Source organism: Artemia franciscana, unplaced genomic scaffold (assembly GCF_032884065.1).
Source record: "Artemia franciscana unplaced genomic scaffold, ASM3288406v1 PGA_scaffold_23, whole genome shotgun sequence".
Taxonomy (NCBI): domain Eukaryota; kingdom Metazoa; phylum Arthropoda; class Branchiopoda; order Anostraca; family Artemiidae; genus Artemia; species Artemia franciscana.
The window spans coordinates 2685903-2704147 of record NW_027062649.1 but is presented as its reverse complement, the minus strand read 5'-3'; the positions used below and the strand labels follow the sequence as shown (position 1 = coordinate 2704147).

The following is an 18245-nucleotide window of genomic DNA, read 5'->3' as shown; positions in this document are numbered from 1 at the left end:
GTCTAGTTTTGTTGCTGAATCAAATGTGCCTAGAGACTAATTAGGCCTATGCTCTCGGAAAGGATCTTGAAGAACCGGTACTAGTCTAGTGACTTTTGGTAAAATTCTAGTTAATTGACTTCTTGCTATCTTGGAAAGGGTTTAAGTTAGGAAAATGAAACTTTCAGGGATGGGTCTACAGGCTAAAGTATATCTTGGGAAGGTATTTTCAAGTACCCATCTCCACTCCTTCTCCCTCTAGAGGGCCCTGAAATTTGCCTACATGACAGGTCCTCTACCTATTGAAATTTTGACAAAATGACATTTTACCTTAATTTTCAGTTACTAGTTGCTTTTTCTCTGCCTTTAGTTCTGAAAATGCAATTGCTGTTATTTGAGTAGAATTTTGAGCCATATCAAGGTTTTTTTTTTCGAAATATAGGAAATGTATTTGCATATCTTTAAAACCTTATAAAATGGAATTGAGCAAAGTCGTGAAGCTGAAAACAATTTTGTTGTACTTCAATTAAACAGAAGATCTATTTTGCAATGTTTCACTTTTATAACACATATTTTTTAAGGTCAGGGCCCTCTAGAGGGAGAAGGGGTGGAGGTAGTTGCTTCAAAATACCTTCCCAGGATATACTTTAGTCTGTACATTCATCCCCAAAAGTTTCATTTTCCTAACCTAAACCCTTTCTGAAATAGCAAGAAGTCAATTAACTAGAATTTTACCATGACTTTTAGCCATCTTGGAAAGGGGTTAGGTTAGGAAAATGAAACCTTCAGGGATGGGTCTAAAGGCTAAAGTATGTTCTGGAAAGGTATTTTGAAGTACCTACCTCCACTCATTCTCCCTCTAGAGGGTCCTGACCTTTGATGACCTTCAAAAATATGTGTGGTATAAAAGTGAAACCTTGCAAAATAGATCTTCTGCTTGAATAAAAGTACAATAAAATTGTTTTCGGCTTCACAACTCTGCTCAATCCCAATTTATAAGGTTTTAAAGATATGCAAGTACATTTCCTAAATTTTGAAAAAAAACATTGATATGGCTTAGAATTCTACTCTAATAACAGGAATTGTATTTTGAGAACTAAAGGCAGAGAAAAAGAATCAAAGGAAAGAAGAACTAGAGCTTTAAAAGCAGGGAAAGAGTAAAGACAGGGGGTGTTTGCCTAGAGAACTAACTGGAGAGAAGATAGCATGTTCAGAAAACAATTCTTACTTCAAAATATGCAGAATCATCCAAATTAACATATTTTGCATGCAACCTCACTATTCTATGTTTTACCCCAAACCCCCTCTGCCCAGCAAATAGCCTATATAGCTCAAATTATGGATAAAGTTCATATCAATAGAGTATTCAGATAGCCTAGCTAAAAAATAAACTTTGTTTAACCAAATGGAAAAAGGTACATGGATGGTACCTGAGGTACCATCTATAAAATCATGGCAGGAGTAAGTAAAACTGCTGCATTACTGACCAAGTTTGAAAATTTCTGTAGATGACATGTCAGTATTCTTGTGGTCTTTGTTGTACCAAACAAAGAATTTTAGTGACATCAGAAAAATCATGCCATGTAATACCACAATTTTACCAACTTCTTTTTTTTACTGTATGACCAAAAACATGTGGGGGGGGGGCATCCACCCCATTTATTTGTGCATAGGGGGCTGAAGGCTGAAATATAGTGAGGCTACATGCAGAATGTGTTAATTATGATTGTTTTGCATATTATGAAATAAGAATTGTTGTCTTAACATATTTCCTTCTCTCCACTTAGTTCTTTAGCTATATAGGCCTCTACTTTTGTCTAATATGTTATAGCTAAAATGGTTTTATCATAAACAGTTTTTTTTTATTGTTCTATGAATTTAGTCTGCATATTTGAAGTTATGGAGATTTTTTGTGTGTGAAAAATAGCTGGTAAATGTTTAGTTTTGTTCCAAATGATCAAAAATGCATATTACTGCATATAGTAAGATTCTGATGATTGCATATTATTTCTTTGTCATTATTAGAGAAGTGCATCCATTTTTTAGCTTTCTAAAATCCCCCTCCAACAAGGTTTATTTATTTAATAAACCTTGTTTGAGGTTTTCTTTTTTAGCTTTATCACTTTTTGTTGAATAAAAATAGAATACAGACCTTGCCCTACTGCCCAGAGGGCTCATGGACTAACAGTCTTTGCTTTATAGGTAATGTCACCTGTAAGCAAGCCCACTTTATGCATTTTTAGTTTGCCCCATGAAGGAGGATGGTCAACCAGAAATGAATGTGCTTCTAGAATTAGCATTTCTAACTACACACAACTAAACATTTACCAAATAGTTTTGAAATTATATAGTAATGTATGGCTAAGGCTCTAAAGACTACATATTTTTTTATTCTAGTGGCTTTTTCTTCTCATTTAGTGTATATTAGCATAGAATAAAGGGTCTTATTTAGTTAGTTGTTATATTTTTCAGGAGAGAGAGGGCAGGGGATGACACCCTCCACTGTGTGTATGAGCTTGTTTTCTTATATCCCTTGTTTCTATAGCTATAACTGCTTTGACTAATATCAATTCTACATAAGTTTTTTACCAATCTTTGGGGAGGGGTCTAAGAACTATGCTAGCTCCTCTCACCCAAGTAAAAGTCTCAAAATTGATAATCTGACAAAGTTCAGCTATTTTAGCCTGATTGTTTACTCAAGTGAAGTATCAGTTCCAAAAGTCCTTGATCCCTCCTAGTTTTTAATTGCATAAATCTTTGAAATAACTCCTAGAGTCATGAATCAGTGAAGAATTTATACTTTCAGGTTAAACCTGCCAGCTATGTTGAGGTTTGGACAGAATCTGCTGAGGCAGATTCCAAAGTCTGTGGAGGCTTCTGGTAACCAAGTACCACAAATGTGCAACATTCTCAGTTCTCAATATTCAACACCAGCATCTGATTCTTATGTGATCCCAGAGAGACTCAGGGATATTGAAGATGCAGCTGATCCTAATTTTTTCCATATGGTTGAGTTTTTCTTTCATAGAGCATGTGGAGTGCTTCAAGACAAACTGGTTGAGGAAATGAAAGCCCCAAGAATGTCATTAGAAGATAAGAAAAAAAAAGTTGTTGGATTACTTAAGATCATGGAGCCTTGTCACCATGTGTTAGAAGTGAGCTTCCCATTGAAGAGGGACAATGGAGAATATGAAATGATTACTGGTTATAGAGCTCAGCACTCACAGCATAGGATGCCTTGCAAAGGAGGTTTGTTATCTTTTGTGTTTTTTTCAATGATATTGTACCTACAAATGATGAAGCCCCTTTTGTATTCTGTTTTAATGCTTATGAACTGGTATTATATTCAGCTGATAAGAAGCTTTAGTGAAGGTCTTCTTTGGTATACCAGATAAGCCTGTTAAAGTGTTACATGCAAGAATACTATTGATGTGGTTAAAGCTGAAGTGAGGTTATTAGTTTGTTTAACTGACTGTATCTTAAACAATTAGCTGGACAAAAAATGTGGATCATTTACTCTTTCTAGGTCTCTAACAAAAGAAGGGTTGAGGTGATTTTATGTATGAAGGATGACAGGTTGCAAAGGATTGTGATATTTGGCTATCTGTTTGGGACCAAACAAAAATAGATTGTCTCTGAATAAGGTGGAAAAGGGGTCGTAAGCAAGGATTAAAGAAAATTGGGGCTTCATGGGATTAGTATAGGATCAAGCTTGTAATAGGTTGGGGTGGAGGAGGAGTCTGTCCTGCCTTATGGGCCTTTGAAAGCTTGCTGCTGCGTTGAGTTGTTAGCAATGATAGTATTTTATCTGCTAATTGGCCAGCCATAATTTCACTAGCACTATATTAGTGACTGTTTTATGGCACTTGGTATTAACCAAGTGACATATAGCAATTGCAAATTCTGTCAGTCTGTCTGTCTGTTGGTCCCAGTTTTGCTAGTTTAGGCACTTCCGGATAAGCTAGGACAGCGAAATTTGGCAGGCGTATCAGGGACCAGGCCAGATTAAATTAGAAATTGTCATTTCCCTGATTTGACCATCTGGGGCGGGGGATGGTTAATTTGGAAAAATTAGAAAAAATGAGGTATTTTTAACTTACAATAGGGTGATCGGATCTTAATGAAATTTAATATTTAGAAGGATATCATGTCTCAGAGCTCTTTTTTTTTTTAATCCCGCTTGGATCTGGTGACATTGGGGGGAGTTGGAGGGGAAAACCTAAAATCTTGGGAAATGCTTAGAGTGGAGGGATTGGGATTAAACTTTGTGGAAAAACTAAGCACACAAGTCCTAGATACGTGAATGACATAACCGGAACGGATCCGATCTCTTTTGGGGGAGTTGGGGCAGGGGAACCATAAATCTTGGAAAAGGCTTAGAGTTAAGTAATTCAGAAAAAATGAGGCATTTGTAACTTACAAATGGGTAATCAGATCTTTATGAAATTTGATATTTAGAAGGATCATGTGCTCTCATTTTAAATCCCGACCAGATCTGGTGACATTGGGGGGAGTTTGAGGGGGAAACCAGAAAACATGAAAATTGAGGTATCTTTATCTTATGAATGGGTGATCGGATCTTAATGAAGCTTGATATATAGAAAGATCTTATGTCTCAGATGCTCCATTTTCAATTCGAATTGGATCCGGGGACATAGGGGGCTGGAGGGGGGAAACAGAAATCTTGGAAAATGCTTAGAGTGGAGAGATCAGGATGAAGCTTGATGGGAAGAATAAACACAAGTTATAGATACATGATTGACATAATTGGAAGAGATCCGCTCTCTTTGGGGGAGTTGGGGGTGAGTGTTAATTTGGAAAAATTTGAAAAATTTGAAAAATTGAGATATTTTTAACCTAAGAACAGGTGACCAGATCTTGATGAAATTTGACATTTAGAAGGAACTCATGTCTCAGAGCTCTTATTTTAAATCCCGACCAGATCTGGTGACATTGGAGGAAGCTGGAGGGGGAAACACTTGAAATCTGGGAAAAACACTTAGAGTGGAGATATTGGGATGAAACTTGTTGAGTAGAATAAGCAAATGTTGTAGATACGTGATTGACGTAACCGGACTGGATCCGATCTCTTTGGGGGAGTTAGGGGGTCCAGTGCTTTGGTGAGCTTGGTGCTTCTGGATGTGCTAGGACAATGAAAATTGGTTGGCATGTCAGGGACCTGCACAGATTGACTTGATAAAGTTGTTTTTCCCAATTTGACTGGTGGTGTTTCAATGAAATCATTGACTATGGGACAAATAAAATTAGATGACAATGTTGTGTATACAACAATTGTGCATTTTCCAACTTTCCAGTCTATGCACTTTAAAGTGTTGTTTGTTATTTGAAGTTTAGAAGACTGTATGCTGAAGTTACTGTACCTTTATTTAAAGTCAAAATCAAATTTTAAGTATTTATATATGATATATTACTATGAATACTACCAGGAAACTTCCTATGGGGAGGGCCAAGTGCTACTAGGAGCCTTGTGTTTACTGAAATTCAAATGGGAATATTTGTCATTTTTGTTTATTTATACATTTGCCTAATGTCTTTATGTTTCCAAGGGTTGTGGTTGGGGGGGGGGGGGGTAGCATTGCCCAGAAGAGGGTCAATTGCCACTGCCAACGTGCAAAAATAATAAAAATTGCTATATGGGAGGAACCTCACCCTTTCCCCTGTTTATATGTCTGAAAATGAACTTCTACACTTGTTAAAGTTCTTCAATTGTCTTTGAATAAAGCTCCAGTGCAGCAGTTTGAGACCAATAAAATCCTCACTCCTTCTCAACATCAATTCAGATCTGCCATATTTGTTGAAACTAACCTTCTAAAGATGCACGATTATGTCAAAGCACCATTCAATCAAGGTTTTCTGTTGACATAATCCTCCTAGACTCAGCAAAAGCTTTTGGTGCTTTGCCACAACTTCTTTATAGCCTAACAAAGTGGAAAGCTGTAGCTATAGACTGTTCTGTTACACAATGGACACAGGAATTTCTATCAGAGCCCAAGTTGTCAGAATTTTTGGTTCTGGTGGTGTTACTCATTTTTTTGCTGCTGTAACAGTTCTAAATGGTGTCCCTCAAGGTAGTATTCTTGTACCAGACCCCTTTAACGTCTATATAAATAATGCACTGAATCTTCTATCATACCTCCTCACTCTTTATGGAGATGATTCAACCTTGACAGTCTTTGAAATTGAGTTAATGAATAGCTCCTTGCTTTCAGTAAATGTTGTGAGCTCCATATTGGCAAACATAATCAACACCAGCAGGATATCCTCTAAGGTCATCTTCTATTTGCAATTTGTGAAAAAAGAGATCCTGGAGTTATTATTGATGACAGATTGAATATTGATTACAGCTCCTTCAGCAAGAGAGTTGCCAGTCTATAAAACTCAACTTACGCTTGAGTGCAAAATTGATATAGAGTGGCTACATCAAGAGTTCCTATCCAACTAGGGGGTAGCAGAATCCTAAATAAGGAAGTAATAAGCAATTAGTCAAGAAAATTATCCCTATTGAAGTCAAGACAAATAGTCATCAGGGTTAAATCTATGAAATAAGGTAAGATGATAAAATCAATTACTGGATTTTATCTTCCACCTTAAAGACACAGTATAGCTGGCGGGTAACAAATTAAAAATAAGAGATGTACAAAAACAAATATATATATCAGGTAGATTATTAGTGCCAAAAATTATTAGAGTTGTGCTGTAAGATCAGAAAAGTGATGTAATACTTTTTGTATAGGTATTCGTTATTCTGAAGATGTCCATCTTGATGAAGTTAAAGCCTTGTCTGCATTGATGACATTCAAATGCGCCTGTGTTGATGTACCTTTTGGTGGTGCCAAGGCTGGAGTTAAAATTAATCCTAGGAACTACAGTGACTCTGAGCTTGAGAAAATCACTAGACGATTTACTTTGGAACTTGCCAAGAAAGGCTTCATTGGTAAGTTTATGTTTTTGTTGATAAATTATAAGGAAATATTGAATAAGTTAAACAGACCAATATTAAAAAAATAATTAAATAAAGAGAAGAAGAAAAATTTTGGAAAACTTTAGTTAAGCAGGTAGATATTTGTTTCTTTCTGGAGTTTACCATGGTTGCAGTCGTAGCTGCAACCTAGTAAAAACGATATATTTCAAGGGCTTTAAGTTTTGTGAACAGAAGACAGACAGCTTGTAAATTTACGAAGCAGCTTTAAAAGAATCTAATAAGATACAAACAATGATATGAAACTAAGGAAATGCTTTTAGCTAGTGAACAAGTAATTGGCAAAAAAAATTAAAGTATTTGTCAGAGATCTTTGCTCCACCATCTTCGCTGCAAGAAAAACACTAAAAAAGAAGAAAAAGAAGTTAACCATGAGTAACACGAGAAAAAAAAAGATTTTTAAAATAATGTAAGCAGAAGTCTCGAAATTCAAGAAGTGTTTCAGTATTATAGTAGAAATGAGACAAAGGACAAAAATTTAGGGATCATAGTGCAAATTAATTTTTTGAGCAATTAGGTAATATAGGTTTTATACCTTCGTTTAAACGGGCCTATATATTAGGAAAATATATCTCTTTCCCTGTTGTAGTTATTTCGTTTTCATAGATATAGTGGATATTTAAATATTTATAGATATAATAACTAGGGTTGTAGTTACTTTTTGTATGCTCCCCATTGCTCTTAATTGTTATGGTATAAATACAGGAAAGTCTAGGTATTATGGTGGAATTTTAAATTAACAATTTGTTGGAAATCTCATTACAGGGCAGGGGGTGCCCTTCTGCACTTACGAGTAATCTTTTTAATTCTATTATTAACTTTTTTTTGTGTTTATGCATTATTGTTTTTATCCCATGGACTTTCATCTGGTAGAAATATTTATCTTTACATCTTTGTTTATAGGACCTGGCATTGATGTCCCTGCTCCAGACATGGGCACTGGAGAGCGTGAAATGGCATGGATTGCTGACACATATTCATCTACTATTGGTGAGTTTTCTCTCTTTTTGGTTTTCTAATTTTGGTTTTACCTATATAATTTTTTATTTTTGTAATAGGCCTTTTATTTTCTGTCTTAGATCCCAGGGGCTGTTTTTTAGACGAAGAAAGTCAAGACTAACAACAGCTTAGCTAATGGGAGTTTGCTATTAAAAAAACAGACCTTGGTGGAACTTAAAGTCATAACCTTCTGCACTATATGGATATTCTACCACTTTGCTATAAGGTCATATTTTTCATATTCTTTAAGCTTCAAGACACACTCCTGTCAGGTTCAATAGGAGTCTAATAAAAAAATTGTTCTAATTAGAAACCACTGAAGTTGACTAGCAAATTTATTCGCAAATAATTCGTTAGTTTATTTGTTAATTTATTCGTTAAGACGAATAAATTATAACTAAGTTTATTTGTAGTCGTTGACCTTGACAGTTTTATGATGGTATTACTTATTTTCGACGTAACACCTTAAGTTAGGTACTCTTTTACGACACGGAAGGCTTTGCCACCATCATTAGAAATTTGTTAACTTTTGTGCAAGATTAATGAAGGAAATTTACATCAAGACTTTGAATCAACTTTTTCAGTGAACTCTCTGAAAATAATTTAAGGAATAGTCCAGAAATTCATTATTTTGTGAATGACACGAAAAGTTATTTATTTTTTGTGTATAAATATGCTAGTTTCAATTATATTATTTTAGTAATTCTACTGATGACGGTCACTGTATATGTGACCAAAATATCTGGACTTTTGTACCTGTTTTTTCACTGTTTAAATAAATGGGTTTATCCACGTTTGAAAATTTATTTGTTCGTGATGGAATTGTTTTTTTTTAATCTTGAGATTTTTCCAGTCCTCCTTAATTTTTGTTCAATAAAAAGCTTAAAGCCGACGTCTATTTGTAGAAGGAGTAGAAACTTAACCTCCCCTGACAAAACAAAAAAAAAATCCGTTCTAATGTACTAACTTGTAGAGTGAAAATCAAACTTAAAGGAATCAAGAGGGAAAATCAATAGTATACAGTGTTTCGTGTTAAGGTAATTACACCAAGGGAAAGAGGCCTTAAAACCATACCCCATGCCTAAGAGTCATAGCAAGATTTTACCCAAGGTTAGAATCTAAGAAACTTTGTCACAATGGCCAGCATCAGTAATCAAGTAATTGAAAAAGATAAACTCCACCAGGAATGGCTTTTCAGATTAAGCTAGTGCACTGATGTCAATTAAGAGCTCTCAGAATAAGGAATCCAAAACTGAATGTAAGCTTTTGTTTTTGTTGTAATTGGGTACTCTTATATGCTGGAAAAATGGTCAGGGGTATTGCAGCTCCAACCACTCTAAATTTGAGTTTCTGCTTCTTCAGGACATGCTGATATCAACAACCACGCTTGTGTCACAGGAAAACCAATCAATCAGGGTGGCATTCATGGTCGTATTTCTGCCACTGGTCGTGGTGTTTTTCATGGATTGGAAAATTTTCTGAATGAGGCTGCTTATATGGCCATGATTGGAACAACCCCGGGTATGGGAGGGAAAACCTTCATTATTCAGGTATGTTTTCTTCAGATACATAGTTTTGTTCTCTTAAAACCTTTTCAGAATAATCTGTTTATATATGCTACCAATTCCAAGATTCGTAGCAGAACGATTGTCATCAGATTGATGATTGTCATCAGATATTAGTCGCTAATGAGACAATCTTCATCAAAGACATTTTTATGGCACTTGGTATTAACCAAGTGACAGAGTGATCGCAAATTCTGTCGGCCTGTCGGTTGGTCTGTCTGTGCTGGTTTTGCTAGTTTAGGCACTTCCAGATAAGCTAGGACGATGAAATTTGGCAGGCGTATCAGGGACCAGACCAGATTAAGATCGTTTCCCCGATTCGACCATCGGGGGGAGGGGGATGGTTAATTCGGAAAAAATTAGAAACAAATGATGTATTTATACTTACGAACGGGTGATCGGATCTTAAGAAATTTGATATTTCGAGGAATACCGTGTCTCAGAGCTCTTATTTTAAATCCCGACCGGATCTGGTGACATTGGGGGTAGTTGGAGGGGGAAACCTAAAATCTTGGAAAATGCTTAGAATGGAGGGATCGGGATGAAACTTGGTTGGAAAAATAAGCACAAGTCCTAGATACGTGATTGATATAACCGGAACGGATCTGCTCTCTTTGGGGCGAGTTGGGGCGGGGGGAACCGTAAATCTTGGAAAAGGCTTAGAGTGGAGAGATCAGGATGAAACTTGGTAGGAAGAATAAGCACAAGTCCATGATACGTGGCTGACATAACCGGGCCAAATCTGCTCTCTTTGTGTTTTTTTTTTTCGGGGGGGGGGGGGTAATTCGGAAAAGTTAAAAAAATGAGGTATTTGTAATTTATGAAAGGGTGATCAGATTTCAATGAAATTTGATATCTAGAAGGATCTTGTGCTTCAGAGCCCTTATTCTAGATCTCGACCAGATCTGTTATAACTGGGGGGAGTTGGAGGGGGAAACCGGAAATCTTGGAAAACGTGAAAATTGAGGTATCTTTATCTTACGAATGGGTGATCGGATCTTAATGAAACTTGATATATAGAAAGATTTTATGTTTCAGATGCTCCATTTTCAATTCGAATTGGATCCAGGGACATAGGGGCTAGAGGGGGGAAACAGAAATCTTGGAAACCGGAAATCTTGGAAAACGCTTGGAGTGGAGAGATCGGGATGAAACTTAATGGGAAGAATTAGTAAAAGTTCTAGATACGTGATTGAAATAATTGGAATAGATCCGCTCTCTGTGGGGAAGTTGGGGGGGGGAGTGTTAATTCGGAAAAATTAAAAAATTAAGGTATTTAAGAACGGATGACCGGATCTTAATGAAATTTGATATTTAGAAGGAACTCATTTCTGAGAACTCTTATTTTAAATCATGACCAGATCTGGTGACATTGGGGGGAGTTATAGGGGGAACTGGAAATCTTGGAAAACGCTTAGAGTGGAGAGAGCGGGATGAAGCTTGGTGGGTAGAATAAGCAAATGTCATAGATACGTGATTGACGTAACCGGACTGGATCCGCTCTCTTTGAGGGAGTTTGAAGGAGGAGGGGGGGGTCCAGTGCTTTGGCAAGTTTGGTGCTTCTGGACGTGCTAGGACGATGAAAATTGGTAGGCGTGTCAGGGTCCTGCACAAATTGATTTGATAAAGTTGTTTTTCCCGATTCGACGATCTGGGGGGCTGAAGGGAGAGGAAAAATTAGAAAAAATGAGGTATTTTTAGCTTACGAGTGGGTTATCGGATCTTAATGAATTTTGATATCTAGAATGACCTCGTGTCTCAGAGCCCTTATTTTATGTCCTGACCGGCACTAAGCTTCTGATTTTCCTTTGAAATCAATCTATTGATTCTTAGAATTTTGCTAGAGCTCATGCTATATGAGCTCTTGGCTCTTTGCTCTTCCGGCCTCGTCACAAGTTCCATATGAGCTCTTAGCTCTTGTTTTTGTTTAGAAATATGTTCTGAACTTTTTTTTAAATAAAACTTTCTTTCTTTTTTTTTCTTTTTGAGTCCTATCGGAGCTACCTGGGAAATCCCGCTTTAACTTCTGTTTATTTTATTCTGTTATTTTATTTTATTCTAATTCATTTAGCTTTTAATAATAAATTTAACAAATAATTTGAACAAGTAATACTTTTATTTAAATAAATAATTATTAATAATATACAGCCATGATAGTATATAATAATAAACAATGCTATTGAAAGAAATTATTTAAAAATAATTAATTAAATTTTATTTTAGCTTCTAATGATAGTTTATATATGCAAGAAAATTTAAGATGCATCTGTGTATAATATTTATGTGGCGGTCTTCTGTCCTGGGGCTAGTCTATAAGCAAATAACCATTGGAATCAGAAGGTTAAAGAATAACTATCATCCGCATACACTATCAACATCATGGAATACGTCATCAAATAATTTCAGCATCATTATCAGTATCATCATCAATGCTAACAGCGTCTTTATCAGTACTACCGGAATCATTATCGGTACTATGAACATCATTATACGTGCTGTCAGCATCAAATCCTATCAAAATAATCAAATTCTCTCCGAATCATGACAATCAAATGCTATCAGCATAAAACACTATCAGCCTGATTACCGGTACTATCAGCATATATACTATCAACATCATCAAACATTATGAGTATCATCATCAAATACTACTATTATCTTTTTCAGTACTTCAGCATCAAATGCTGTCAAAATAATCAAATATTTTCAGCATCAATATAACCAAATGCAATCAGTATAACATGCTATCAGCCCTATTACCTGTACTATCAGTATAAATACTATCAACATCATCAAATATTATCAGTATCAACATCAAATACTATCTGCATCTTTGTCAGTATTATCGGCGTCATTATCGGTAATATCAGCATCATTATCAGTACTTTCAGCATCAAACGCTATCAAAATAATCAAATATTCTCTGCATCATAACCAAATGCTATCAGCATAGCATACTATCAGCCTCATTACCTGTATTATCAGCAGAAATATTATCAACACCATCGAACATTACCTGTATCCTCATCAAATACTATCTGCATCTTTATCAGTACTATCAGCATCATTCTCGGTACTATCAGCATTATTATCAGTACTTTCAGCATCAAATACCATCAAAATAATCAAATGCTCTCAGCATCATCATAATCAAACGTTGTCAACATCAAATACTATTAGTCTCATTACCAGAACTAGCACGATAAAATACTATCAAAATCATTAGACATTATCATTAGAAAATACTATCAGCATCTTTATCAGTATTATTGGCATCATTGTCGGTAGTATCAGCATCATTATCTGTGCTTTCAGCATCAAATACTATCAGCCTTATTATCAATCCCCTCAACATGAAATACTATCAGCATTGTTATTAGCGTGATCAGTGTTGAATCATAAACATCATCTTCACTAATTACGAGAAGCATTATTATCAGCACCTTCAACATTAAATACTACCAACACTATAGAATACTATTTGCATTGTCTCATCAACTAATTTTTGTTAGGAATTACTATCAGAATCAATCTCAGTTTTATAGACTATTAACATGGTTGAACACTAATAGCATCATTGTCATCAGGAAATACTGTTATTTTTTCAGGGTTTTGGCAATGTCGGGCTTCACAGTATGCGTTATCTTCATCGTGCTGGTGCTACTTGCATTGGTATTAAAGAGCTGGAAGGATCAATCTACAATGAGCAGGGTATTGACCCAAAGGTAAATTGAACTTTTGTTTGGGGAGGGGAGTTATGAAAAAAAAAATCCTGGGGAGAGCAATAATATGAAATGAGGTTTACTTGAGAGTTTGAATAAGAAGTGCTCAGAAATTCAAGAAAAATTCACCAGAAATCCACGTGGATTCACCCATATGAAAAATGAGTTTTTTTTATACACCATTACGCTTTTAATTATGCTTACTTTGTTTTGTAGAGGTAGTGAGAGAGACCAAGGAGGCTACTATCCCACTGAGGTGTCAGTTATAAACCTTCCACTGTGTTTGCTTATGTTTAATTTTTCTGTGCGTCATGTCAGTGGCGGGTCTGGCCTCTTGAGCTCGGAACAAAATCCTAATTAGCCCTTTCCCCCTTGTCTCCCAAAAATTTTCAGGCCAAATTTAAACATCATTTTCAGTCATTGCCAAAAGTTCGCCAACTGTGCCTTCTAGTTTATTTAAACAAAAATAAGATTTCAAAAATTGCCAAATAGTTGTAACCAGTAGATTATTTAGAATTTTGTTCCACTAAAATTTCTGTGCCCGGGGCAATTGCGTCCTTTGTCTCTCCCCCCTATAACCGCCTCTGTGTCATGCTTCTCTATCCGCCCTAAATTCGGTTGCATACAATCGTTGTGACCTTGGTACATGTCCATTGAGGGGTATCCTAGTATCTGCCAACTCAGTACGTTCGAGGAGCCCCAATTGTTATGTCATGCGTGGCGTACTTCGTGCCTCAAAGGGTTCTACATGCTCCGTCACGTATGGTGTATGCCACCAGATGTACACAATTTTCTGAAGTGGGAAAAATGCACCTACAAGTAAAACCAAGCTCTGGAGGGAATATGACACATTTTGTCTGACTAAATTGACTAATAAATGCTGCTATATGAATTCTCGGTGGTATATCTCATTGAAACCAAAAATCACTAAAAATTTCCTAGAAAGCATCTGAAAAAGAAACAAGACAAGAAACAGAATGTAAAGAAATTTTAATTGTCTTGTACATTTAATATCAAATCCTTCTAACCTAAAGCTTTTATTTATTTTAAACAACAATTTAGCAGCAGAGAATAACGAATTCGTTAAAGCTAATCCGATACGTAGAATTTAGCTCCTTCTAAAACCTTATCGCATATGCCATTTTAATTTTATATATTCGATAATTTTCTCAACGATTACCACCGTTTTCACAAACTCGAGTGGTCGTTTTACCATTTGTCCGGACCTACCAAAGATCCTTCCCCATCTTATTTATTTGTTTTGTGTTGATTATGAGAAAAATGTTTTGTTTTTCATATCTTGTTCGACTTTGTGTTCAGCAACAAACGGAAAGTTTCCGAAACGGACATAAGAAATAACAGGTGAAGAGAGCTTGCAGAAAGTGGGGTAGAATGTTTTTTTCGCGGGATGAACAACGAGCCTGATTGGCTCTTTTGTTTGAAGTTTGAAGCCAGTAAAAAGAAAGTTTATTTTTAGTCACGATATTTTTCATAAGTAAACTCATAATTTCTATGTGGTTAATGTTTAAATTTTGCAAATTTTTGTATTTTAATTTTGTCATTTCTCTGAAACTTAAAAAGATAACTGATGAAAACAGCTAACGGGAAGTGGAATCGAAGGCTTTTTTTGTGGTATTTCTGTATGAGTCCAGTTACAAATTTTTTTGATCTACATAATTGACCCACAACAAAAGGAGGAGATACATTTCTGTTTTGAGCGCTTCAAAATAGGATACTTCCAAATGAAGAACTTAAATTCTTTTTTTTAAAGTCACTTGGCGATATTTACCAATATAAATTTTTAATTTGTCTTATTGGTGAGTGGCAGTTTTTCTGTCTCTCTCAAACTAGGAATTGCTAATACGACGAATAGATTTAAGTTATATTTAGTACCCAATATTTAGGTACAAAAAAAACTTTAAAAACGGATCAAAATTTGTTTATGGGCACTTTTGTTACATTTTTACGAATCGGACAAAAATATCGAGAAGGGGGGGGGGTCACAAACCCCTATCCCCTTGGATACGCCCCTGTTGCATCCTTTATCTTGTTTTTATTGGCCATATTAGTCTTATATCGATGAACGCATCCCTCCACAGATTTGGAAAAAATTCTGTGACGGTGCTTGTGTCCTGTGTATGCAAGATGGATGGATAGTAAGTAAGTAAAGTAAGTAAGTAAGAAGGCACTAGACCCTTAAGGTCCAAACCGGCGGTGCTGATCCCCGTTTCATGGCCTTCAGCCAGGAAGTGCAATGGTGGGTTGGGGGCCAACCATCCTGTGCTTTCACACACTCTTCCTGCTTACCTTCCCCAGATTTCTGCAGGTACCCATTTAGAGCTGGGTCGACTCTAGCTGAGCTTACAGAGTCACGCCACTAACCCCCGTCCCAAACTAAATAACTGGTCACAACGGGGATTGAACCCGTGCCCCTTGGACACAGAATTCCCACGCCAGCGCGCCAACCACTCAGCCAGGACGGCTCAAGATGGATGGATAGTGCACGAATGGCAGTAGACTAAGGGCTCTTCCATTATGGAATTGTAGGATCATTTACTTTTGCCCGTCTCGACAATTTTGTATTCATGTCATTATTTAGCGACATTTACATCGCTCAAAGTAAGCTTAGGAGGGTTCCCAACCTTATTCTTGGGGTCCCAATCCTTTTATTCTTAACCGCAGAGTTTTGAAGAGAAGGGGGGATCAACAGGGGTCTTCTGCATAAAATATAAAGCAACCAATTTTTTCATTCTAGACTGCTAGACTGCAACATCTGTTTAGATGAAGAAAACATAATAAGCGATCGCAGCTATTACGATTGTTTTTGATAAAATTTTTTGATGCTTACGTATTATGACTGACCCTACCCAAAAAGTGCAAGCTAGAAAGTAGTTACTTCATAATATGCAGAATAATTTTAGCTAACACATTTTGATTGCATACCCGGTGCACTTTACCCCTAATTCGCCTAATGTGCAAATATGTAACCTAAATTATATATTTCCTATCTATTTTCCAAATGCGTCTCTGTTGTTTCAACCCATCTACCTATAAATTGAATCAACTGTGACGAAACAAAAACTGGAAAAACAGGTTACGGGTGGCAGAACGCATTGAAAATATATAATATGGGCTATATATTTGCACGTTGGGGGGTAGAGTTTACCGGATCTGCAGTCAAAATGTTTTTGTTACAATTATTCTGCATATTATGAAGCCCTTGTGTTGGGTTGTTGCCTCTGAATTATTTGTCTTTATTGTTTCTATTGTTTGGTAAATGACGACTTATACTTATTGACGACATGACTGCCTGTCCATGGATTATTCTTTATGGTTGATTGTGTATGGCTATGCTGTTTGACCTGTGTGATTGTATGGATGAGTAGGGTTAAGGCCTCAATCAAGTGCTGGTCTATATTAGTCACTAATTTAGGAAAACAGTTTTCCTTTTCTCCTTCTGTCTCTTTCATGTGTTTTTTTTTTTTTTTTTTTTTTTTTTTTTTTTTTTTTTTTTTTTTTTTTTTTTTTTTTTTTTTTTTATGTGTTTGTGCTGTTGCATTGGTGATTTCTCTTTTCATGATATTATGATTTTATTTGTATTTATAATTTATTGTAACTTTTCGAAAGACTGTAAGGTGATTAGACTGGATGCTCAAGTTGATCAGGAAAAAAATTGCAATTTTTCCTTAATGGGGTATTGATAATTATCCATGGGAACTGATAAGTTCAGTTGCAAAGTCAAGTTCGGTTTTGATTGGTATTAGGAAATAGCGGAAAATTTCCAGACCGACACTCGCTAGTAGACAAAAATTAAGTAGAGGCCTGTTTTTCTTAATTTTTTCTTGAAGCATTCCGGTACATTTTTTTTTTGAGAATCAATCCAATGCAGTTTAATTTAGTCGCCGCATCGAATGTTTTATATAAAACTTTGGTTGTTTTTATCAAGGAGTCATTTCTCACCTGTCCAATCTAATCTACATCTATTTGTAATGATCAGAACTTACTCATGGAGCAAGTTCTTTTCTAGTTAATTTTAGTTTATCTTAGAATATCTTTAGAAAACATCATGAGCAATGAATTACAATGATGGTTTCTAATTAAACATGACTTGAAAAGGGAAATGAGGCCGTTTGGTGGAGTGTTTCTGGCTTATGGTTTTTAGCATTAAATTCAAAATATTGCCTTCGTCTATTTAAAACAGCCTACAGTGTCAGGAGGTTACTAAACAAGAAATGACCTATAATCAACAACCACCGTTAAAAGAACCTCTGTTTTTTATTATTTGGAATTTCTGTTTTTGGAATTTCTCTGTTTTTTATTATTTCGTAAATTCGATAACTATAAAAAATGATAATTATTTTGCAAACGCTTCCGTATCATAATTCAGAAACAATTATCAGGGCTATTGAGACAAGTTGATAAGGCGATCGAAAGCGTGGTCAATTTTCAAAATAATTTTTTTTTTTCAGTTCATATTTGCAATGATTTTCAATAAGCCAACTTCGCTTTCGATGAGATATTCGCGATTTGCGTGGAACTTTTTCATGACATGTCGCAAATATCCCATGGAAGTTGAAAATAACGCTTTTACTGTTGTGTGAATTATTCTTTATTTTGTTAGCAAGTAGGCCCTATAGCTTGGAGGGGCCTAGTTTGCACCCCATATGACCATGGGGTGGTTAGCTCTTCATTCCTGGTCATCAGCTACATTCTAGCCTAATTCATTTCTTCATTATTTTTCTGTTCTAATTAGTTTTCACTTTTTCTTTCCTTGAGTTGATCAAACAGAGTTCGTTGCTCTTATGAATTTGTCGACAGTTCAAAACAAAAGGGTGGAATTTTGTATACCGGGATTACTTAATTGGCACAATAAACTAGGAAGGTTAACATTTGCTATGTAAATTGTAGGCTACAGGAACTGCCGTAATGACTGTTATGAAAGTAAACAAGTAAATTCTAGGGGTGGCCTACTCCACACTT

At 35.8% G+C, this 18245-nt stretch overlaps 1 protein-coding gene across 1 annotated transcript in view; it reads left to right on the top strand.

The window, feature by feature from the left end:
* LOC136041434 (glutamate dehydrogenase, mitochondrial-like) overlaps positions 1-18245 on the top strand; it is a 33812-nt gene that overhangs the window by 227 nt on the left and 15340 nt on the right. The window contains exons 2-6 of the mRNA XM_065726103.1: positions 2786-3228; positions 6734-6934; positions 7883-7969; positions 9341-9528; positions 13152-13268. Of these exons, the coding sequence (XP_065582175.1) occupies positions 2802-3228; positions 6734-6934; positions 7883-7969; positions 9341-9528; positions 13152-13268 (1020 nt within the window). The 5' untranslated portion in view covers positions 2786-2801. The remainder of the gene's footprint in view (positions 1-2785; positions 3229-6733; positions 6935-7882; positions 7970-9340; positions 9529-13151; positions 13269-18245) is intronic.